The sequence below is a fragment of the Saccopteryx bilineata genome, chromosome 2, assembly GCF_036850765.1.
Source record: "Saccopteryx bilineata isolate mSacBil1 chromosome 2, mSacBil1_pri_phased_curated, whole genome shotgun sequence".
In the NCBI taxonomy this organism is placed as follows: domain Eukaryota; kingdom Metazoa; phylum Chordata; class Mammalia; order Chiroptera; family Emballonuridae; genus Saccopteryx; species Saccopteryx bilineata.
The window spans coordinates 257,787,438-257,810,751 of record NC_089491.1 but is presented as its reverse complement, the minus strand read 5'-3'; the positions used below and the strand labels follow the sequence as shown (position 1 = coordinate 257,810,751).

The following is a 23,314-nucleotide window of genomic DNA, read 5'->3' as shown; positions in this document are numbered from 1 at the left end:
TCTTGGTCAGATGACACTTTAATTGGCTAGAAATATAAAACCTGTCTTTGGAGACTATTAAGAGCCACATGTGGAACAAAGAAAGCAGAGGCTCAGCACTCAGGGCCCAGGGGAAAACAGCAGGCTGAGCAGGAGGTCAGCGATGGCTGAAGAATCCTTGAGGATGGTTATATTTAAACGGCTTCATCCTGCTGGGGCCCCTAGAGAAACAGGAAAAGGAAGATCAGTTAATACCATACCCTTTGGGCTGACAGAATAAATTACGGTTATCCACAAAAATACTATAGCTGTTAGGGTAAAAAAAGGAATGTGTAAGAAAAGCTAACTGAAGAGCAATATGTAAGGTGTGATACCGTTTTTGTACAAAATGTCTTTATATGCTTGCAAATGCATGAATACAGGTCCTCGCTAACAATGGCACTTCTGGGGACAGTGTGTGGGCACCCTCACTTTTTAGTGGGGTTTTTTTTGTTGTTGTTTTTTGTATTTTTCCAAAGCTGGAAACGGGAAGGCAGACAGACAGACTCCCGCATGCGCCCGACAGGGATCCACCTGGCACGCCCACCAGGGGGCGATGCTCTGCCCATCCGGGGCGTTGCTCTGTTGCGACCAGAGCCACTCTAGCGCCCGAGACAGAGGCCACAGAGTCATTCTCAGTGCCTGGGCAAACCTTGCTCCAGTGGAGCCTCAGCTGCGGGAGGGGAAGAGAGAGACAGAGAGGAAGGAGAGGGGGAGGGGTGGAGAAGCAGATGGGTGCTTCTCCTGTGTGCCCCAGCCGGGAATCGAACCCTGGACTCCTGTAAGCCGGGCCGACGCTCCACCGTGTTTTTACACAACTGTTTATTATTGTATCTGTTTAACAAACATGGTTTAGTTCTATAATATTTTTCAATGTTTATTTTATTGACTTAAGAGAGAGGAAGGGAGAGAGCAGGAGAAAGACAGGAACATCTAGTCTGGTCCTGTATGTGCCCTGACTGGGGAGCGAAGCAGAAACCTCTGCAGTGCAGGACAACGCTCTAACCAACTGAGCAATCCAGCCAGGGCTAGTTCTGCGATTTTAAAAATAAAGAAAATTTAAAAACCTTCTTTGCAGGGAGATTCCCATGCAGATAGGAGTCTGAAGTCAGTAGGTAAAAGAATCTGCGCTAAGTGCCTACCTCTTAGATGCTATTTCTATAATCTTATAGGTTTTGCAGGTGAAGAAACAGGCTTGGGGAGTTAAACTATCTGCCCAACGTTACACGGTCAGAAGGCAGCAGAACCTAAATTCAAAACCAGGTCTGACACCAAAGCCTCGACCTCGTGAAGCTTAGGTGCTTCAGCTATCATCCTGGGCCCCCCAGCAAAACTTCACACAGGGTCTTCTTCTACTTAACTCATCGGGAATTGAGGTGCAGGTAGAGGGGCTCTTTCATTCATCTGTCCATGACACGTTCAATGGTAACTGCCAGGTAACACCCTGGATCCTGGTCTGAGTAAGGGGGAATGGGAGTGTGTGTGGGTTAGGGACTATAGAGAGGAGGGGAGAAAAAAGGGTTTAAGGCAACCACTTGCCTACTGAGGGCTTGTTCTATCTGCACTGCGCTGAGCACTTTACATTCTCCACCTGGTTTGATTTCATCCTCCCAACCATACCTAGAGTGAATGCTGTTTTACCAATGAGGCTCAAAGGGACCAAAGTATAGACTATAATCACACTGGTAGGAACAGCAATTCTAACGTAGGTCTTTGTCACCAAAGCTTTTGCTTATAACCATGATGTCAAACACCTCCCAACATCAGAAGGGCACTGTCATCTGGGCAAGTAGAAGCCTCTATAGCTGCTGGAGAACTCACAACCTGAAAGTACCCACCTGGCCTCTAAAACTTTTTGTGCTGAAATGTTGGGACTGACTATGCTAATAAAATTTGTCACATTTAAAAAAAATAAGAAAAAAAACCCCCAGCCCCCCAGCCTGATCCCAACAGTCAGCTGGACACCAGGCCAAGAATCTCACACCTCACCAGTCATGTAGTTAATTACATGAGCGGCCAAAACAGCACCTTCCAGAATGCCCTCACAGGGGTCTCAGCCTGGGTGACATACAAAGCACTACAGAAAATGGGTCCTTTGGGAACCATTAGATAATAGAAAATAAATTTTGGCAGTGTGAGAGATCTCACCCTAGAAATGTGCTATAGTAGGCTGGAGAGGGGGAGGGCTGAGGTCCCACACAGGCCCACTAGGGAGAACAAGTCCTAGAAGTCACTGGCATCTAGCCACCAGCTCCATCTCCTTGCAGCCACTTGGGGGTTAGAGCTGGTTATCATCAGCAACACAAATCTGGCCAGACAGACGTGGCAGACGAAGGTGGCAGGGTGCGGCGGACAGCTTTCCCAGGCTAGGACTGGCTGTCTGAGAAGATGAGGAGCAGATAAGGCACCTCTCAGGCTGACAGGGAACAGGAGGATGTCCCAATTAGAAAGACTATAAGCCCTTCAATGCACCTTTCCTCTCCAAGCCCTTGCCCAAAATGGAAGAGATATCTGAGCAATGTGAACTCTGGAGTTTTGGAAGGGACTCTAAGAAACTGAGTTAGGGGGTAAAAAGGAAAGAGGGACCCTGAAGTAAAAGGAAAAGTAGCTAGAAGTGCTGTGAAAGCAGACACGCTAAATAGTACCAAGCTGTCAGGACCTGGTGGCATTTTCTGAAGACTGTCAATACTAGAAACCAGTCTGGAAGCTTTATATGAATTATCTCTAATTTAACACATTTCCACTTCAGCCTTCAGGACACAGGGTCAGAGCTGGGCTGAAGTGACTCTTCCAAGGTCACACAGCTGGTGAGCAGCAAGAGATATGCACTTTTATTGGTCTTATTTCAGGGTTGGTTCCTTCTGTAAAGCCCGACTGCCTAAAGCTCTGATTCTCATAGATGTGTGAGCACCCTAGGAAGAATATAGCAGACTCTAGTTTAAAAAGCTAACTGGACAGCACAAAAAGTATAGAAATCCTCTTGGTTCCTGGCTCAGTGCTGCTCACTGCGGGGTGGCCCCCTTCAGGGGGTATCTATGAAGCATAATTAGATGAGGCAGGAAGGAAAGGCTGCAGGACAAGTTTCAGAAAGGAGGCAGCAAGCTCTCCTCAGGAAACCGGGCAAAATGACTTCAACTTCCTTTGTGAACAGAGACAAGTGCACCTGGGAACAGGTATGTACTCTGTGCCAGACTCTGATCTCTGTGCCACAAAGCCCTGTGGGAGGCAGGACTGGAGGTCCCTGGAGCTCTTGCCCCTCCCCTCACCTGAAAAGCCGCAGACACATCTTCTCCTGGGGAAATTCTTTGGGCCCCTCCACGCTGTCATCGTGGCTCTCGGTCTCCAGGTAGACATCCAGCAGCACGCACAGGCGCTGCAGCTGATTGGTCAAGAGCTGATGGCCAGGTCGGGGGCCACACAGCTCCTTGTAGCACACGTTGACCTCGCTCTCCATGGCCTACAGGGTGGAAAGGCCAGAAACCTAGCACGACCTTCAGACTGCTGGGTCTGATGGCTCCACAAGAACTGCTGCTGGGCCTCTGCAGGAGCTAGCCCACACCACGTCAAGCCAGACTGCACTGTTCTGATCCCCCTCCTCAAAACAATGGGGTCTTCCTGATTCTGACCCATAACTTTCCCTGCCTTGCACACCCACAGCCAAGAAGATGGAGGTGTGCAGAGAAGGAATCGCAAGATAACATCCAAGCCAGAAGGTGTAAGGGTTAAAAACATGCTCCACAGCCTTAAGGTCATTATGGAATCAAGTCAAGGGCATAATAATAGCTGCAATGATCTCATCTTGTACATCATATCACTCCAGCAATTCTATGCTTCTGAGTTAATTCACATTTCCACAGAAGCCAGGACAGCCTGACCAGGTGGTGGCGCAATGGATAGAGCATTGGACTGGGATGCAGAAGACCCAGGTTCGAGACCCCAAGGTCACCAGATTGAGCGTGGGCTCATTTGGTTTGAGCGAAAAGCTCACCAGCTTGAACCCAAGGTTGCTGGCTCCAGCAAGGGGTTACTCGGTCTGCTGAAGGCCCGTGGTCAAGGCACATATGAGAAAGCAATCAATGAACAACTCAGGTGTTGCAATGCGCAATGAAAAACTAATGATTGATGCTTCTCATCTCTTCGTTCCTGTCTATCCCTCTCTGACTCTCTCTGTCTCTGTAAAAAAAAAAAAAAAGAAGAAGCCAGGACAACTTCCTTTCTAGGCAAGTATTTATATAACCCCCATTTCATAAATGGGGTGAAACCTGTGGACCCCAAACTAGGCAACTGGTTGAAATGGGTCTAGGCTCTTTCCTATCCCATACAGCCCCCAGGAAATTCTATAAATCCTGGCAGGTCCCTCTGTCCTAGGAATTATGCCAGTGCCCAAGTCCTCAGCTCAGCTCCCCAAAGAGGCTCTTCCTGCTCCTCCCATCACCCCCCAACAGGGCCTTACCCGAATATTGTCATCATTGCTGTTGGTTTTCTCCCCTTTCCAGTTCAGACAGAGCTGGAAAATGGGCGGGATGGAGGAGTAGCCTGGATTCAGCACCACAGCAGCCTGGAGTTTGGCTGGGGAGGGAGGGAAAAGGAGGAAAAATCACTTCTGAGACCCAGCCTGCCAGCCATGCACCATCCCCACTGGGCCCCTAAGGCTAGCTCTGATGTCTCATATATTAAACCAAGTGCTTCAGAGCATATGCTGGTACTAAAATGACTTTACGTTTGTTCTGGAATCTCCAAAGTGGAACTGCCACATTGCAGAACATGATGTCCATGACTCGGGTCCCTCCAAGGAGGCCAAGGTGTGTGAACTCCCCAGAGTCTAGTCCACTTCAGTTTCCCTAAGAATTCTATTTGCTCCTTTGACAGAAGTTTGTTTTAATTGGCATTTCTTTATTTGCCAGCAAATTAGGGATTTTCTACGCAAAGGCTTACTGTCTGTTATTTTAATAATATTGTATATTAGTTATTACCTCAGTCAAATATGTTTTCTCTATTCTGTTCCTTTTATTTTTTAAATTTTATTGACTTTAGAGAGGGGGGAGGAGAGAGAGACAAGAATATTGGTCTGTTCCTGTATGTGCCCTGACCAGGGATAGAACCAACAACCTCTGTGCTTCGGAGAGATGTTCTAACCAACTGAGCTATCCAGCCAGGGCTCTTTTATATTTAAATACTTTATTATGTGAAACTTATTAAAAGTCAACATTTACTGAGTACTTACTCTATTTCCAAGTACTGTGCTAAGCCCTTTATACACATTTCTGTATTTCATCTTAACGATTCTGAGACGGGCACCATTATTATTGTCCCTATGTACCTATAAAGAAACTGAGGCTCCAACCGAAAGTTCCTTAAGATCAAACAGGTGCAATGCAGCAGTGCTGACTTGAACCAGAACTGCCTGATGTCAAAGCTGTGTTTATAATCATAAAATGAAATATTTGTATTTTTTAACACATTCATTTTTCTTCTCTGGTGAAAGTCTTTGCCATTTTCAATAGGATGACATTTATCCTATCCACCAATGAGCTAAGTATGCCATTCATTTTTCACTATTTATGGAAGGAAAAAAAGAATTCTCTAACACAACAGTAATTCAAATAACAGCGCAGCTTAAGTAAAGATTAAGACAATTCTTCCTCGCCTGACCTGTGGTGGTGCAGTGGATAAAGTGTTGACCTAGAATGCTGAGGTTGCTGGTCTAAAACTCTAGGCTTGCCTGATCAAGGCACATACGGGTGTTGATACTTCCTGCTCCTCCCCCACCCTTCTCTCTATCTCTTGTCTCTCTAAAAATGAACAAATAAAATCTAAAAAAATAAATGCTGTTATGTATCATTGGTTAAAATAAATAAATAAAATTAAAAAAAATAAGAAAATAAAAAAATAAAATAAAAAGATAAAAAGTAAAAAAAGACAATTCTTCCCCAACAGTCATAAAAACATTATAAAGTGATTCCTTCTCTACTGTTGTGTTGCCTCATAACAGTCTATTATACATACATTCCTGGATTGATCTCTGTTCACCAATTTTTTTTTACCCATACTATATAAACTTTTCAAATTAATCTGCTGTATGACTTAATAATTACATATGTATTTGGGACTGTTTCCCACCTACTTTATCTTTCCAAGCTTTCATCTGCTCAAACAGGAAGCAGAAGTGATGTATACCAATGACTTCCTACCCTTGGGCTTTACAAATTTCTTTTTTTCTTTGTATTTTTCTGAAGTGAGAAGAGGGGAGGCAGAGACACAGACTTCCACAGGCGCCCAACTGGAATCCACCTGGCAAGCTCACTAGGGGGCGACGCTCTGCCCATCTGGGATGTTACTCTGTTGCAACTGGAGCCATTCTAGTACCTGAGGCAGAGGCCATGAACCCAACCTCAGCGCCCGGGCCAACTTTGCTCCAATGGAGCCTTGGCTGCAGGAAGGGAAGAGAGAGAGAGAGAGGAAGGAGAAGGGGAGGTGGAGAAGCAGATGGGTGCTTCTCCTGTGTGCCCTGCTCAGGAATTGAACCCAGGACATCCACACGCCAGGCTAATGCTCTACCACTGAGCCAACCGCCAGGGTCTATAAATTTCTTAGACTGAATATTCTGTACCCTTTTAAAACAGTACTCTATGGTGTTTAGGAATGAGGTAAAAGTATATTTTAAAGAGGGAAAGGATGAAAAGCAAATGCACAAATTCCAAATAGTAGTCACCTACCACAAGGGAGGGCATAAACTGGGATCAGGAGCCTTGACTATATCTGAAATACTTAATTTCCTCAGAATATTTTAAAAACACATAAAGGAGAAAAGAAGGGAAGAAACTGAGGTAGAGAAATTCCAGCACTGAAGAGTACAACCTTTCCTTACATTTCTTGCACTGTTTTAAAACTACAGACAATGCCTGTGGTAGTACAGTGGATAGCACATCAACCTGGAACGCTGAGGTTGCCAGTTCATAACCTTGAGCTTGCCAGGTCAAGGTACATACAACAAACGAGAAGCAAGCAATGAACAACTAAAGTGAAGCAACTATGAGTTGATACTGCTTGCTCCGCTGCTCCTCTCTGTAAAATCAATAAATCTTTAAAATTAAAGACAAATCCCTCGACTCTGTGGTCACAATATCAAACCCCAGGGATCAGATCCTGTGATCAGTGCCAGGCCTGCCGAAGCTGAGGCCGGACAACAGCATCACAGGAAGTATCTGGATGGCTCCAGCAGGAAGCCCTGCTAAATCAGATGCCGGGACACCTGTGAGGAATAACAGTTTTTGATGTCTCCAAAGTGAGTGCAGAAACAGCAGAGAGGGAGGAAGGTCCTGCTACCCTGCACTTCATGAGTAGAGAGACGTCATCCTTTCTGTGAAGAGAGGGAAGAAAAGGTGTCCGACTCTGGAGCAGTAAAGCCAAGGGCTGAGCTCAGGGTGAGAGGTCAGACTGGGTTTGTGACTAAGTCTTAACTTCCTCACCTATAAAATGGGAATACTACCACTCCTAGGACTATCACGAGGGTTAAATGAGATAAAGCACATATATAACTGTTACAGGAGAAGTCCTTGCCGAACAGATCTCATATTCATTACTATCTACAAAGTCCTCGCAGCAGGATTCCAGATCTTCCGCTTTCTTTGGACAACTCCCAGTATGTTTTATTCTCAGCCACTCCCTTTGTGTAGAACCACTGTTAGCAGAACAAGTTACCTGTGCCCCTTTCCACGAGGGCCATGTAGTAGAGATTGGTGTCTCCAGCCAGTCCTGCCTCCACAATGTCTTTGGTGAAATGCAGCTCCTAAGAAATCACGGACAAGGAATGAATTGCTGGCTCCTCCAGTCAAACCTCCTGCCCTTCTGGCGGAGGGGCAGGAACTGAAAGGAGACCCAGGAAAGCAATGATGGCTTGTCACTCCTGTACCTACCATGTAATCCTCATGGGCGATTGTCACCCACTTCACCAGGCGAGAGACAATCTTTGCAGGGAAAAGGTATTGGCAATCGCTGGTAACTGGCACAATGCCATGTTCTAAAAAAGAGCAAGACAGGTGGTGTCACAGGTAGAAATCAGGTACCACAGCTAGGTAACTAGCATCCTCTGGAGGGCTCAGATGGCCCTGCCAGATGTCCAGGTACATCTGGCACTCAGCAGGCCAGGCCAACATATGCGAGAAATGCAGACACACGAACCCGACCTTCACCCAGGGCTATGTGCTTGTGGCCAGACTCAGCACCAGCACTCACGGTGCTTTATCTTTAATGCAAATAATGGTCAGTAAAACAAGAACCCCCTGGCAGCCAAAACCAGTGACAACACCTCTACAGCAGTGACTGTTAATTAGATCAAATAGCCGAGAGGGCTGTTCTCATAGCTGACCTTGATGGAGGAAAAGACTGAAGTGTTCTGTGTCAGTTCCTCTTAGAGAAAAAGGCTGGAGAACTGCTCCAGCATAAATTCCTGCTGGCATTTCAATAAGCAAATATGCCAACACAGTAAACACTGTCTAGGATGACAATCTCCCAACCTTGAGATAAGACAAATTCAGCAATCCTGATGGGGAGAAAGGCCTGACGGACAAGCAGTGCTGCCTGGGGAGATCAGGGTCCACATGGAGCACAAGAACTGAACTAGAGGGTTAGGGTCTCCAGATGGGTCCTGGAAAGCCAATGTCTTTCCTGACAGTAACTCTTAGATCAGAGAGTTCTTAACCCTCACTACCCCACAAGTGCCTTGTATATAAAAAGTCCTTGACAAATATTTACTAAATGAATAAATGAAAAGAAGCCCCCTATGGTCACCACCTTAGTCAATGACTCATCAGAATCACCTAGGAGCTTATAAAAAAAGGGGGGGGGGCTCAGCCTTACCCTGGAGGGCATTAGCTCAGGAGGTCTCAGGGGAGGGCTGAGGGCTGAACCTTTGGATAGCTGTTTTCAAATAAGCTCCACAAACCGTGAATTGGGCTCTAATAAATATCCGTAGAATGCACACCAAAATCTGACATGCACTAACTTAGGATGAGCTGCTCCTGACCAACTTGTTCCACCAGAAGGCTTTGGACCTCCTCTGTGAGCTGGGACAGCCCTGATGGTCCTGAAGGAAGCTCAGATCTCTGCTTGGATGGGCCTGTGGCTCTCTCCAGTGTCCTGCCAACACCTCTGCTCAGCAAGAGCCAGAAATCCTGCTTTTATTTGTTTTCAGGATTCAAGATATCTGAGTGAAGGGTTAAGTCGCTTTTCTCCATGTGTTGTCTGAATGGCCCTCAAGCCACAGCACTAAGACCAGCTTACCCAGGGACGCAAACTGTTTGTGGAGGGCCAGGCGGGACTGCACCCTGGTCTTCAGCAGTTTCATGGTGGTCTCCATGTGGCTGGCACTCAGCGAGTGGTCAGCAATCACCGTGTGCTGTGGACAACAGCAAGAGGCACACCTGAGTGCTCCCGTCTCTTCTTTCAGGCACTGCTTCACTCCTGGGACCTGCCTGCCTGTGGCAGCCAAGATCAGCCATGCCCTGAGGTGGGCACCTTATGGGAAAGGCAGGGTTTACTTGCTGTGACAGGTCAGACAATAAGTCCCAGCAAGAATGACACAAGCTGTTGGGTTCTCAAGAGGCTGTGGCCAGCTCCTGAGAAAAGGAAAGCTTATGTTAATGTGCCAGATCCCCTGGGGTTCTGCTTATACTACATTTTGGGCCACTTTGTACACAAGACCAGTAGAGCCTAGAGCTGTGCTGCACCCACAGCAAAGATCTAAGTTACTCTAATCTAGAGGGTTTCTAGACTCACAGAGAAGGCAATGGTACTTAAATGCTGTAGGCCTTGGATGTTTTAGTGTCCTGAGTGGAGGGAAGACATCATATCCCTGAAGGAAAGCATTCTGCTAGTTTAAAGCCCTCAAAGGCCATCAGAAGCCTTTCCGGAGTCTATATGGGCAGTGAGGAGGTAGAGGTCTCCAGCTATGGAGACTGGACCAGTGTACACACCTGGGGCTGCTCTTTGGGGAAGTGGAGGCCACCCAGCTTCTGTACCCACAAATAGGGATGACCCAAGTCAAGTACGTAGTCTCTCAAAGTCAGGATGCTGCATAAAAGAATAAAACGGTTTTGTAAGTTCTTCTGGCAACAATCCCAGGATAAAGCCTTCCTCCCCTCCACCCCAAACAGGCCACTCCCACAGGCTCAGCCACACTTACAGCCAGGCTGCCAGCAAAGCCTCTGGACCGCACTGGTTCCCTACTACAAATTTCATCTCCCATGTTCACTTTTCTCTTTCTCCTGAAAGCCCTCAACTCACAAGCAAATCTCAATAAAAAGGCAGTGCACTTGATCTCCCTACCAGTTTACCAATTTGTAAAATATTTTTTAAAATCTTAACCTTCAGAGAATTAAAATGTTAAACATTTCTATTATATCACATGTTCTTATTATGTTCCCCAAGTTCTGATCCACCCTTTCCCACCTGTCCATGACCTCCATTTGCCTCATAAGCAGGAAAGGTCACGTGTTCCCCCCTCTCAATCCAGCACTCTCTCCCGCCGCATGGTCCCCCTACCCTCTGAGAGGCTGCTGGCCCATCCAGCTCACCAGCATTGGGCTTGAACCACCAAACAACTCGGAAGCAGACAGGTTGACAGAGGAGGAAACACTGCTGACTCACCCAACTTTATCAAACTGGTACTGATTGGCTGGATTTGGAGTTTTCTTTCCATGATCCCCAGGATACAAACAGCTCAGGACTGAGTCAGGAGACAGCAAGTCACTGGAAAGGGAGAAGACTGAAATGAGAATGCCATCGTACACCTTGTCTCAAGGAAGACTTGGGTATTCACCACCTCTCACTGATGATCATTGCCAATGTTTATTGAATGCTTCCTGTGGGTCAGATCCTTTATACATTTGAGGTTATTGGATCTTCATAACCCTATGAGATAGGGACTATTATTTCCATTTTAAAGAGGAGAAATTCAAGGCTTTGAAAGATATGGCTTGTCCAAAATCACACTAATATTAAGTGCTAGAGCTGGGACTTGCACTGTCTAATCAAAGAAAGTAGTACTCTAAATCACCTAATTAAAAAGAAATACTGGCCCTGGCCGGATGGCTCAATGGTAGAGCGTCGGCCTGGCATGCAGAAGTCCCGGGTTCAATTCCAGGCCAGGGCACACAGGAGAAGTGCCCATCTGCTTCTCCACCCCTACCCCTCTCCTTCCTCTCTGTCTCTCTCTTCCCCTCCCGCAGCAAGGCTCCATTGGAGCAAAGATGGCCCGGGCGCTGGGGATGGCTCCTTGGCCTCTGTCCCAGGCGCTAGAGTGGCTCTGGTTGCGACAGAACGACACCCCGGAGGGGCAGAGCATCGCCCCCTGGTGGGCGTGCCAGGTGGATCCTGGTCAGGTGCATGCAGGAGTCTGTCTGACTGTCTCTCCCTGTTTCCAGCTTCAGAAAAATATAAAATAAAAAATAAAAAAAAAGGAATACCTATCTCTTCAGGAATTACATGGTGACCAGAGCCTTACCTAAGGTGAGCAAAGCCCCATGACTCTGGAAATAGAAACGACTATAACTTTCCTAGGAGCAGAGAGATTCCTTTCTACCCCAGAAAGAAAGTGTGCGGCTTTGGTGCTGTGTCTATCACACTTTGACCAAATTTCATTCTACTCACAAAAGAAGGTCGAAAAAGACATTATCACATGCACTAGAGACAAGGTGACCCAGTGCTATAAGCAGATAGTGGTGCCACTGCCACTCACCTGGAATGGTTAGGGCACAACCCGTAATTAAACATGCAATCAAAGCAGAGACTGGGGGTTGGATAATAATCTGATCACAAAGGACAAGAGGACCCACTTTTTTTCTCAACCAGCATAAGGCTCTCCATTTTTTCAGGAATAGCATCTAGAGCAATTCAGGTAGAAGGGCCGATCCTGCAGCTCTAAGCCCCATCCTGCTGCTCTGAGCCCCCGGTATGCCTTTGGGCATTGGTGGCTTTTGGCTCTTCTCTGTTCTGTCTCTCCCAGAGTCTCTGCCGTCCCCTGCAAGCATATGCCCCTTTCACTGCAGTGCGTGGAAAGCTGGCTAGAAAATAAAAACTGCCAGTTTTTGGCCAGTATTTAGTGACTATTACTAATGAATCAACCAAAATAAAACAGAACAGCTAACTGCACACAATAAGGGTTTCTAATTGACAAAACATGAAGAATCAAATCTTTTTGACAAAACTCACACCTGTAATATGTGTATCAAGACAACTGAATTTGATAAATACAATAAACATAAAAGGGCAGGCTATATATAGTAAAACAAAACAAAACAAAAAAACAAACAAAACAAAAAAACCAAAATACTATTTAATTAGTCAAGTCTTTGTTATAAAATTTTAATAGAAAAGGAATTTTAAAAACCTTGGTAAGCCTGACCAGGCGGTGGCGCAGTGGATAGAGCATTGAACTGGGATGCAGAGGACCCAGGTTCAAGACCCCGAGGTCGCCAGCTTGAGCGCGGGCTCATCTGGTTTGAGCAAAAGCCCACCAGCTTGAACCCAAGGTTACTGGCTCCAGCAAGGGGTTACTCAGTCTGCTGAAGGCCCGCGGTCAAGGCACATATGAGAAAGTATTCAATGAAAAACTAATGATTGATGCTTCTCATCTCTCTCCGTTCCTGTCTGTCCCTGTCTATCCCTCTCTCTGACTCACTCTCTGTCTCTAAAAACAAACAAACAAACAAAAAAACCCTTGGTAAAATAAAAATGGAAAAGGAGCCTGACCTGTGGTGGCGCAGTGGATAAAGTGTCGACCTAGAAATGCTGAGGTCGCCGGTTCGAAACCCTGGGCTTGCCTGGTCAAGACACATATGGGAGTTGATGCTTCCAGCTCTTCCCCCCCTTCTCTCTCTCTGTCTCTCCCTCTCCTCTCTAAAATGAATAAAAAAATAAAAAAAAAATGGAGAAAAGGATTAAAAATAGTTTAATGGCTTAATGAAAAATTAATGAATTAAAATGCCCCAATGGAGATCATTCTGGAAAATAATTTCTTGAGAAAAATTCAGCAAGACTAGCATAACTCTGATTAAAATATTTTTATTAAAAATATTAATTCCCTAATGAATTAATGGATCCTGGCAACAGTCATCAATATTGTTATCACAAAAATAAAGATAGCCAGGGTCTCCTGACAGAAGTACTCAACATCTACGACACAATCCTGCCCGCCTCTTTCCCCCTCCAAAAAAATTTCAAAATGGAATTTTGTCAAGCCTTTAAATTGATTACAATTTACATGAAACAGATGGGGAAGGAGTAACCCATAAAACTGTACTACAGGGATGCAATCATAAAAATCTAATTCTGGGTGAAACCTACAGAGCAAACAACACATTCTCAACAAATCAGAAGATGGCAGAGACATTCAGATGAAAAGATGCTTGAAAGAGGCTTCACACAACTGCAACACAGGGACCTTACAGAGATCCTGAGTCAAATCCCAAACTGAAAAAACCAAACCAAACTAACAAAAACCACTATGAGAAAACTAGGAAAATTTCAATTGACTATTGGGTGACATTATGGAATTAGCATAATGTCATATCAAAAAATAAAAAAGAAAATCAATAAATAAAACCATAATCAGCCTGGCTGGTAGCTCCAGGGGCCAAAGCAGCCAATACTTGAGTGAAGGCCTCTGGACTGGGAGTCTGGAGCTCTAGGCCCAGGGTTTGGACCTCAGTTTCCCCATTAGACAACATCTGAAGGCCCACAGAGATCTAACCCTGGTTTCAGGGTTGCATTTCCTCTTGCATCTCCTCTGTTTTTGGGGTCACGGCCCACTGGCAATGACAGTAGAGCAGTACAGTATACACAGGCCTCAATTTCCTCACCTGAGGAGAACTAGAGCTACTGTGAAGAGTTACATGAGTTGATTATGGTAAACACAGCTGTCATTTACAAAGTGCTTCACCTATGCTAAGCACTTGCCCTGACTCATCACAAGCTACCTACAAGGGGGTATTATAATTAACAACCACATAATGAGTAAACAGACTCAGAAGACAGGAAACTTGGCTAAAGGTGCACACAAAGATTTAAGTGGCACACCTGGAACTCCCTAGAGCTTATAACCAGTCTGCAGTACTCCTCTGGTTGTAGTAGGTGCACAACTTAGTGAGGAGCTCAAGTTAAGCAAGCTGAGGCCAGCCTACAACCCTGTTAGGGTATCTGAGAGGCAAGCAGGCAGAATGCTTGTGACAAGATCTGTCCTGGCCAGGGCCCCCACGGAGTCCTAGAGCTGCTCACCGCCAGAGAGCTCTGGTTGAGCAGTGTAACCGGGTGCTCTGAAGAAGCAGGCCCTGGGCTCCCTCTGCTGGGGTTAGATGGGAACAGGGTCAATTTCATCCAGCGTGCCACTGGGTGGTCAAATATTCAAGCACAGGGACCAAGGCTACAGACTGAAGGGAGTGAAAATTGTAAGTGCAGGGTAGGAAACCAGGGATACCATCAGGTAGCCATGAAAAGAGCCCTGCTCCAATAGGCACCAGACCTGTGCCTAATTCAGTGGTCTTTCTAGAACTGACAGAGGACTCAGTGAGACCAGGTAAGGCAAGTACAGAAAGAGTGCCAGGCCAGGGAAATGTTCTTGTAAGTGAAACTATTTCACCCTTAGACCTTCTAGGTCCTCCTCCCTTCTTCCTGCTTCTGGCTGTGGATCAAGATTGTCATCATTAGGGGCTTCTTAGGGATGTTTGCCCTATGGCTTTCATTTCTGCGTCCCTGCTCACCTTCTTCAAAAACCCTCAGGGCTCACACAGTCCTCCTCCCACTGCTCAGGTAAAAACAATCTGGGATTGAGCTGAGCTCTAACATAAAAACCCCAGCACTTTGGGACAGAAAGAGAAAGGGAAAAGAGAGCAGACTAAATCTGTCAACCTGATAATGCCTGCCAAATCTCATTTTTACATTCACGCTCTTTCTACCCTGGTTGTAAAAAGCTGGTCCTCTGCTCCACCTACTCAATCTGCAATATGCTGGAGTCACTTTTTTCATCTGCTATGTGGGAGGAAGACCTCACCAATTAAAGTCAGTGAGTACTGTCTAAATACCAGTGATGTGCCAGGACTTCTAGGCCAAGAGAACACGACCATAGAAGTCAAAGTAGCCATGAACCTCTCCAAGGCAGACGAGAAAGAAATCGAGGGCAGCCCAGCACCAAGGTTCTCATCACAGCGCCCCTCTCTTTTTTTTTTTTAAAAAATATTTTTTTTAAACTTTATTTATTCATTTTTAGAGAGGAGAGAGAGAGAGAGACAGAGAGAAAGGAGGGGGGGAGGAGCAGGAAGCATCAACTCCCATATGTGCCTTGACCAGGCAAGCCCAGGGTTTTGAACCGGCAACCTCAGCATTTCCAGGTCGACACTTTATCCACTGTGCCACCACAGGTCAGGCCGCAGCGCCCCTCTCTTGTCCCACTCTCTACACAGCCTGCTCAGTACCCTGCACTGATGGGGGTCATCAGCTCCATGGCAGTTGTCACTCTGGCTTTTACTGTCATGATGTTGAGGTTCATGAGATAGTAGAAGGTCAGGTGAAGCACACTGTCATCTGAATAAGAAGGAAGAAGAAAAAGTATGAGTTAAATATGAGAGCAGAGTCAATAGCTTTAGAAGTCTATGAGGCTTTAAGTTATTTTACAAATTCTACAAATTCTTTGCTACTTCTCCCTGTAAGAGGTGGAGCTCCATTTCCTTCCTTTTGATTGGCTGGACTTAAGAGACCCTGCTTCTAACATATACAATATGAAAAAGAGGCAATCAAGTGATCACCAAGTAGATCCAGGTTAACATTGCCAGCAATAAGACACAATGATACTACACGATGTGACAATGAAGACCACGTCTGTAGACTTCCTCCCCAAGATCCATTACCTCAGTGTAACCAGAAAAAAACACCAGACTAGCCCCGTTGAGTCTTTAGACATACTAAGTAAACCCTGTCTTCAGAAGTGTCAAGGCCATGAAGGATCAGCAAAGACCAAGGAACAGTCACTGCCTGGAGGAGACTAAGGGGCATGATGCCTAAATACAATGTGAGATCCTGAACTGGATCTTGGAAACACCAGGGAAATCTGAACAAATCCTGTAGTTTAGTTAATAGTGTTGTGCAAATAAAATTAACATTGGCTTTGACAATTGTACTGTGGTTAAATAAGATGTTGAAATTAGGGGAAGCAGGTGAAAAACCAATGAGAACTCTCTGTATTGCAACTCTTTAAGTCTAAAATTACCTCAAAACAAAACGTGTGATTCTTTTTTTTTAGGCAAAGAAAGGATCAATGTGTAGAGTATGTTTCCATTGGTGTAAAAAAAAAAAAGACAAGGGGTTAAACATACACTTGCACAAAAACTTCTAAATACATAGACAATTTCTAGAAAATACAGAAGAAACCTGTCACGACAGTTGTCCCTGAACCTAAGACCAAGGACCAGAGTCTGGGAGGCAGGATGAGAGAGACACTTACATTTGACTGTCAACTCTCCTACTGCTGAATGCTTTATCACATGCTCCTTTATCCACACCAAACCAATATCAAAACATACATTCTCTGCAGAACACACAATCTTACTTATACTTATTATATTGGAAACATTGGTCAAATTACTCAAAAACTGCATACTTTTACAACTTGTTCTGTGTATCTGACTTTTAAAATTGAGCAAGAGGTGTAGTTTTACCAAATATCACCTATGTGTCTGTTCTTATAGTATCACTTGAGGAAAAAAAATTCAAACTCCATACCAGTGGTAGTCAACCTGGTCCCTACCGCCCACTAGTGGGTGTTCCAGGTTTCATGGTGGGCGGTAGCGGAGCAACCAAAATATAAATAAAAAGATAGATTTAAGGCCCTGGCCGGTTGGCTCAGTGGTAGAGCGTCGGGCTGGAGTGCAGAAGTCCCGGGTTCGACTCCCGGCCAGGGCACACAGGAGAAGCGTCCATCTGCTTCTCCACCCCTCCCCCTCTCCTTCCTTTCTGTCTCTCTCTTCCCCTCCTGCAGCGAGGCTCCATTGGAGCAAGGATGGCCCGGGCACTGGGGATGGCTCCTTGGCCTCTGCCCCAGGCGCTAGAGTGGCTCTGGTCGCAACGGAGCGATGCCACGGAGGGGCAGAGCATCGCCCCCTGGTGGGCAGAGCATCGCCCCCTGGTGGGCGTGCCGGGTGGATCCCGGTTGGGCGCATGTGGGAGTCTGTCTGACTGCCTATCCCCATTTCCGGCTTCAGAAAGATACAAAAAAAAAAAAAAAAAAAAAAGATAGATTTAACTATAGTAAGTTGTTTTATAAAGATTTATTCTGCCGCCTGACCTGTGGTGGCGCAGTAGATAAAGCGTCAACCTGGAAATACTGAGGTTGCCGGTTCAAAACCCTGGGCTTGCCTGGTCAAGGCACATATGGGAGTTGATGCTTCCTGCTCCTCCCCCCCTTCTCTATAATAAATAAATAAAATCTTAAAAAAAAAAAAAAAAAAAAAAAAAGATTTATTCTGCCAAACTTAGCAAAAATCCAACATAAAGTACTTGGTAAGTAATTATTATTATATGCTTTAACTTGCTGTAACTCTGCTTTATAAATTTTATAAAGTAAAGTTACTTCCCTACTTTATAAATCACCATTACTGTGGAACCGGTGGGCGGTTAGAAAATTTTACTAACAGAGATACAAAAGTGGGTGGTAGGTATAAAAAGGTTGACTACCCCTGCTCCATACAAAACAATGAGGACAACCAGAACAATATGAAACCAGAATCTGTCCTGGGCAGAGAGGCCTCTGGCTTGCTAAGTCCTGTGCACCTGCAGCTGGCTGAGCTCTTAACTGCTATGGGATCTCAGAACAAGGAGCGTCAAGACCTTTGCACTTCAGGTCCAGCATGACAGAGAGTGGGTGTCTCTTTAGCATCTCTTTGCGTTTGTCATCCAACTGAACTCCCAGTGTGGGTCGCCGGCGTTTCTAGACAAAGGAAAGAATAGATGGTGAGCACTGGTTATATGAATCTGTCCCTTCCTTCTCTCTACTAGCCAGGGCCTCCAAGCTGCTGCCTGGGACCTCATGCTTCAGGTATTCAGCCGCCAGGCTCCCAGCAGCCCTTCTTCTCAAACATTTCTTCCGCTTCAAGAAATGACTGCACCTGCCAACTAGCCAGCCCCAGTGCAGCTTCTTGGCACGCCCACAAGAGGAAATGGCTCTCACCGTGGTCTGCTCCTCCTCAGCGTCCGAGTCGCTCTCATCATCGGCTGCCAGAGAGAGAAGGCATCGATAGGAGAGGGGGCCCTCAATGCTCCCTAAAGCACCTCAATCCATGGGGCATGAAGGGGCCCAGACTCTGTGTCATTTGTAAATGGGTTTCTTTAAAGAATAAATTATAACTTAATTTGCTGCTTCATATTGTTTAGAAAATGTGGTGATGCAAGAAAAATGATCTGTAATCCCACCCATGATTTAAAGTGTTTTTTATATTTTTTAATGTTATCCTATGGACCACAAGCCCCTCCACTGGTAGTGGTAGTGGTGGAGGCAATAACAGTAATATAAATAACAGCAGCTCATATAATTTGAGAGGTCGCTGTGTACCCAGGATGATGCTACCCTTTTGCATGCATGATCTTGTTTAATTCACATAATAATTCTACATGAGGTATTACTACCCAGTTTTGATAGGTGACTCAACCAAGGTTCAGAAACGAAAGAGCTTGCCTGAAATCAGTGAGCTAGTGCACGGCAGAGCTGAAATCCAAAGGCAGTGCTTTCCCTGTTGACCCATGAACATAAAGTCAAGCTCTTCAGGTAATTTCCAAAGGACCAGCACTGCCCTTGGGTGGTGACTTAGCATCTCTGGTACCAGCTACAGAAGACTTGAGGGAGGGTCTTGACCAGTGTATTACCTTGGGAGTCCTCGTGAGGCTTAAACAGAGCCTTGGCTTCATCCACACTGCCTTCAATCGCCACAGACAATGTCTTATCTGGGAGCAAAAAGAAGCTTTGTGTGACAGCTGCTGAGGGAAGAAGCTAAGCTACACAAGCAGGCCAACGCTGGGACTGTAGTTCTTTTGCCTGTCACTGCTCCTTACTGACTGGGCGTTGGGAGGACTAACCCTCTCCAGATAAAGAGGAACAAAGTAGGTAATAAGCTTTTTTGCATCATTTACTGAGAATAAGAAACCCAGAGCCTGACCAGGCAGTGGTGCAGTGGATAGAGCGTCGGACTGGGATGCAGAGGACCCAGGTTCGAGACCCTGAGGTCGCCAGCTTGAGCACGGGCTCATCTGGTTTGAGCAAAAGCCCACCAGCTTGAACCCAAGGTCGTTGGCTCCAGCAAGGGGTTACTCGGTCTGCTGAAGGCCCGTGGTCAAGGCACATGAGAAAGCAATCAATGAACAACTAAGGTGTTGCAACGCACAATGAAAAACTAATGACTGATGCTTCTCATCTCTCTCCATTCCTGTCTGTCTGTCCCTGTCTATCCCTCTCTCTGACTCACTCTCTGTCTCTGTAAAAAACAACAACAACAAATAAATAAATAAAAAAGAAACCCAGAGTGTAGATTCCTGGATAAGTACCACATGAGACTAGTGTGAATTCTTGTTTACAGGCTTACAAGATACAGAAATCCCAACCTAGGGCCTAAGGCTGCATAGTACTCTTCCGCCAACTGTCTTAAAGGTTCTCATACAGAAGCCCACATCCCAGAAGTCACGGCCTTCAACCGACTAAGTGCTTATTCTCTGTTCCACCCTATACCACACACCTGACTGGCAGTCAGTTATCTGGGGAGGCAGGAGAACAGTGGACAGAAACTTGGACCCTGTAGCCCGGTCCTAGGCCTGAATCACTGCTCCATCAATTTCTAAACATGTGACCTGGAAAGTTATGTCACAGCTCTGAGCCCCATATTTTGCATTATAAAATCGGAATGTGACAAATGACAGCTGCCCAGTTGGATGGTGAGGTGATGTTTATAATGAATGAGCTGATACATATCATTTTAGTTATAAAATCATTTTTAAAAATGTTTTAATCTTCACAACAACCCTATAAGAGCAATACCATTATATATTCCATATACTTACAGACGTGAAAATTAAGGCTCAGAGAAGTTTGATACAATATACAGGAAACAGATAAGCTAGGTCCATTCAACCTGAGCTTGGCATCTCAAGTACAAAGCTAAGAGGCCCGTTCCGTGCCCCCGGCCTGACACCTCCCCAAATGACGCCTGGGCCTGCCTCTGTGAAGTCCCATGGGTCTAGGGCTGGGAGGTCACAGGCCACCACCCCTCCTGCTCCATTCAAAAGATATACAGATTACATATAGTCACAAAAGCCTGAAATGATTTGCTCAACTGTACTAAGGAGGGATGACAAACTTTCCCCAAATGGCAGGTCACTGAGATAATATTCCCAGATGGCCGACTAGTTCTTTCTCTTTGACAACCCTGCATGAACCATCACACACTTTACCCCAAATAAGCTGGTTGCCCCCGTCAACAACTGAAACACTTTTGAGAATTACTGAAATTCTACTGTAAAATGAGAATGGAAACAGTTGGGGCTTAAACACAAAATAAAATTACTCACCCTGTCTAGGGGGCTGGGAGGATTTCATATGAGCTGATGATGAAACAGGAGGGAGAACAAAGGGGAGGGAGAGGACCAGGAGATCAGGAACACATAAGAAGAGAGACAGTAATGTGTCGGTGCCTATGGCTGGGAGGAGAAGCATGCACTGATGGGGGTGGAGAAGAAAGTTCAGCTGCTGAGTGAAAGCTGCAGCAGGGCAAGAGGCAGGGTCTCCAAAAACTTCTCAACACCCTAGTGGAGTAAAGGGCTCCCTTTAAGCTTAGTAAAGACACCTTCTCTTCCGGAGAGAAACACCATAATAACATGCAGCCTGTCTGGAGCATGGAAAAGCCTAGGAGGGCTGGCTGGGACTGTGCTCACCAAGCCCTCTCTCCGAAGTAGAGCAAGAGGCACTGATCCACCTGCCAAGCGTGCTTTGGGCTGCCTGGGCACTGCACCCAACAGCCGACCAGCCAGGCTCACTAAGATTCAAAGCCATCCATTCTGAAATGCCCAGCAGGTTAGTCCAGCCTCAGGCCGGCTAGTCAAAGCAGCCATGCTGGGCGATGCAGCGGGGAGGGCAGGGTTTGTCACCTGAGGGCTTCTGAGCAGGGCCTGGGTGCTTTCCGCAGCAGCCAGTGCTTCCAATTGACCCAGTCAGCCACAGCTGCTGCTCCCACAGCCCCTCATCCCCACCTGGCCAGCATACTTACCACAGGCCTGCCCATACGCAGTGGCCTGGACAAAGAGGACATAGAGAGGGGGCGGCAGGTGCCTGGCCGTCTCATATTGCTTGTGAGCCTGGTCGAAAGGCATGAACAGGTACTCTTGTACCGGCAGGGAAGCCTGCATGGAACAAAAAGAGGATATGACTATGTAGCTGCTCAGTTATCTTATGCAGTTTTTTATTTATGAAAGTGATACATAATAAGCTAACAGAAATCACAGGTGGATAAAAGGCCAATATTTAAAAAATCAATTGTACTTCTTTACACAAATAACAAATAGTTAAGAAAATGAATTTTAAAAAAAGATAACATTTCCAATAGCATCAAAAAACATCAACTACCTAAGAATAAATAAAAGGTGCACAAACCTCTACACAAAGACCTGAGAAACAAAAGATCTAAATCAGGAGTCCCCAAACTTTTTATACAGGGGGCCAGTTCACTGTCCCTCAGACCGCTGGAGGGCCGGACTACAAAAAAACTATGAACAAATCCCTATGCACACTACACATATCTTATTTTAAAGTAAAAAAACAAAATGGGAATGAATACAATATTTAAAATAGAGAATAAGTAAACTTAAATCAACAAACTGACCAGTATTTCAATGGGAACTATGCTCCTCTCACTGACCACCAATGAAAGAGGTGCCCCTTCCGGGTGTGCGGCGGGGGGGCCTGATAAATGGCCTCAGGGGGCCACATGCGGCCTGCAGGCCATAGTTTGGGGACCCCTGAAATGAATGGAGATATATGCTATGCTAATGACCTGGAAGACTCAATCTTTTCCCCAAAGTGATCTACAGATTCAATGCAATCCCAGTCTAAATCCCAGCAGGTGAAAATAGAATAGCTGATTCTAAAATTTACATGTAAATATAAAGGCTCAAAAATAACCAAGATGATTCTGCAAAATGAAGTTGGAAGACTTACACTACTGAGCATCAAGACAGACGGCCCTGGCCGATTGGCCCAGCGGTAGAGCGTCGGCCTCGCATGCGGGGGACCCGGGTTTGATTCCCGGCCAGGGCACACAGGAGAAGCGCCCATTTGCTTCTCCACCCCCGCCCCCCCCTCCTTCCTCTCTGTCTCTCTCTTCCCCTCCTGCAGCCAAGGCTCCATTGGAGCAAAGATGGCCCGGGCGCTGGGGATGGCTCCTTGGCCTCTGCCCAAGCACTAGAGTAGCTCTGGTCGCAGCAGAGCGACGCCCCTCCGGGGCGTCGCATCGCCCCTGGTGGGCAGAGCATAGCCCCTGGTGGGCGTGCCGGGTGGATCCCGGTCAGGCGTATGTGGGAGTCTGTCTGACTGTCTCTCCCCGTTTCCAGCTTCAGAAAAATACAAAAATACAAAAAAAAAAAAAAGACCACTGACAGAGCTACATTAGGCAACCTAGTGTGACACTGGTGCATAGAGACACGTAGATCACACACAATCTTACACACACTGACATTTCATTTATGACAAACGTGGCACTGCAGAACAGTAGGAAAAGAATGGTCTTTCAATAGCCCTGGCCGGTTGGCTCAGCGGTAGAGCGTCGGCCTAGCGTGCGGAGGACCCGGGTTCAATTCCCGGCCAGGGCACACAGAAGAAGCGCCCATTTGCTTCTCCACCCCTCCGCCGCGCTTTCCTCTCTGTCTCTCTCTTCCCCTCCCGCAGCCAAGGCTCCATTGGAGCAAAGATGGCCCGGGCGCTGGGGATGGCTCTGTGGCCTCTGCCTCAGGCGCTAGAGTGGCTCTGGTCGCAATATGGCGACGCCCAGGATGGGCAGAGCATCGCCCCCTGGTGGGCAGAGCATAGCCCCTGGTGGGCGTGCCGGGTGGATCCCGGTCGGGCGTATGTGGGAGTCTGTCTGACTGTCTCTCCCCGTTTCCAGCTTCAGAAAAATACAAAAATACAAAAAAAAAAAAAAGACCACTGACAGAGCTACATTAGGCAACCTAGTGTGACACTGGTGCATAGAGACACGTAGATCACACACAATCTTAC

At 46.3% G+C, this 23,314-nt stretch overlaps 1 protein-coding gene and 1 non-coding gene across 4 annotated transcripts in view; one reads left to right on the top strand and one right to left on the bottom strand.

Annotated features, from left to right (window-relative positions):
- THOC5 (THO complex subunit 5) overlaps positions 1 to 23,314 on the bottom strand; it is a 46,545-nt gene continuing 23,231 nt past the window's right edge. For 2 of the 3 annotated variants that reach the window (XM_066260194.1, XM_066260195.1), the window contains exons 9-22: positions 21,312 to 21,444; positions 20,617 to 20,649; positions 18,925 to 19,002; positions 18,233 to 18,276; positions 17,893 to 17,992; positions 15,486 to 15,594; positions 10,666 to 10,767; positions 9,993 to 10,089; positions 9,301 to 9,415; positions 7,935 to 8,038; positions 7,720 to 7,807; positions 4,472 to 4,587; positions 3,285 to 3,475; positions 1 to 200 (exon numbers count right to left, since the gene is read on the bottom strand). In XM_066260194.1, coding sequence (XP_066116291.1) covers positions 137 to 200; positions 3,285 to 3,475; positions 4,472 to 4,587; positions 7,720 to 7,807; positions 7,935 to 8,038; positions 9,301 to 9,415; positions 9,993 to 10,089; positions 10,666 to 10,767; positions 15,486 to 15,594; positions 17,893 to 17,992; positions 18,233 to 18,276; positions 18,925 to 19,002; positions 20,617 to 20,649; positions 21,312 to 21,444 — 1,374 coding nt within the window. In that variant the 3' untranslated portion in view covers positions 1 to 136. The remainder of the gene's footprint in view (positions 201 to 3,284; positions 3,476 to 4,471; positions 4,588 to 7,719; positions 7,808 to 7,934; positions 8,039 to 9,300; positions 9,416 to 9,992; positions 10,090 to 10,665; positions 10,768 to 15,485; positions 15,595 to 17,892; positions 17,993 to 18,232; positions 18,277 to 18,924; positions 19,003 to 20,616; positions 20,650 to 21,311; positions 21,445 to 23,314) is intronic. The other variant, XM_066260196.1, reaches the window with a different exon arrangement.
- TRNAA-CGC (transfer RNA alanine (anticodon CGC)) lies at positions 22,282 to 22,357 on the top strand. The gene has a single exon. It is a non-coding gene; the product is annotated as a tRNA-Ala (tRNA).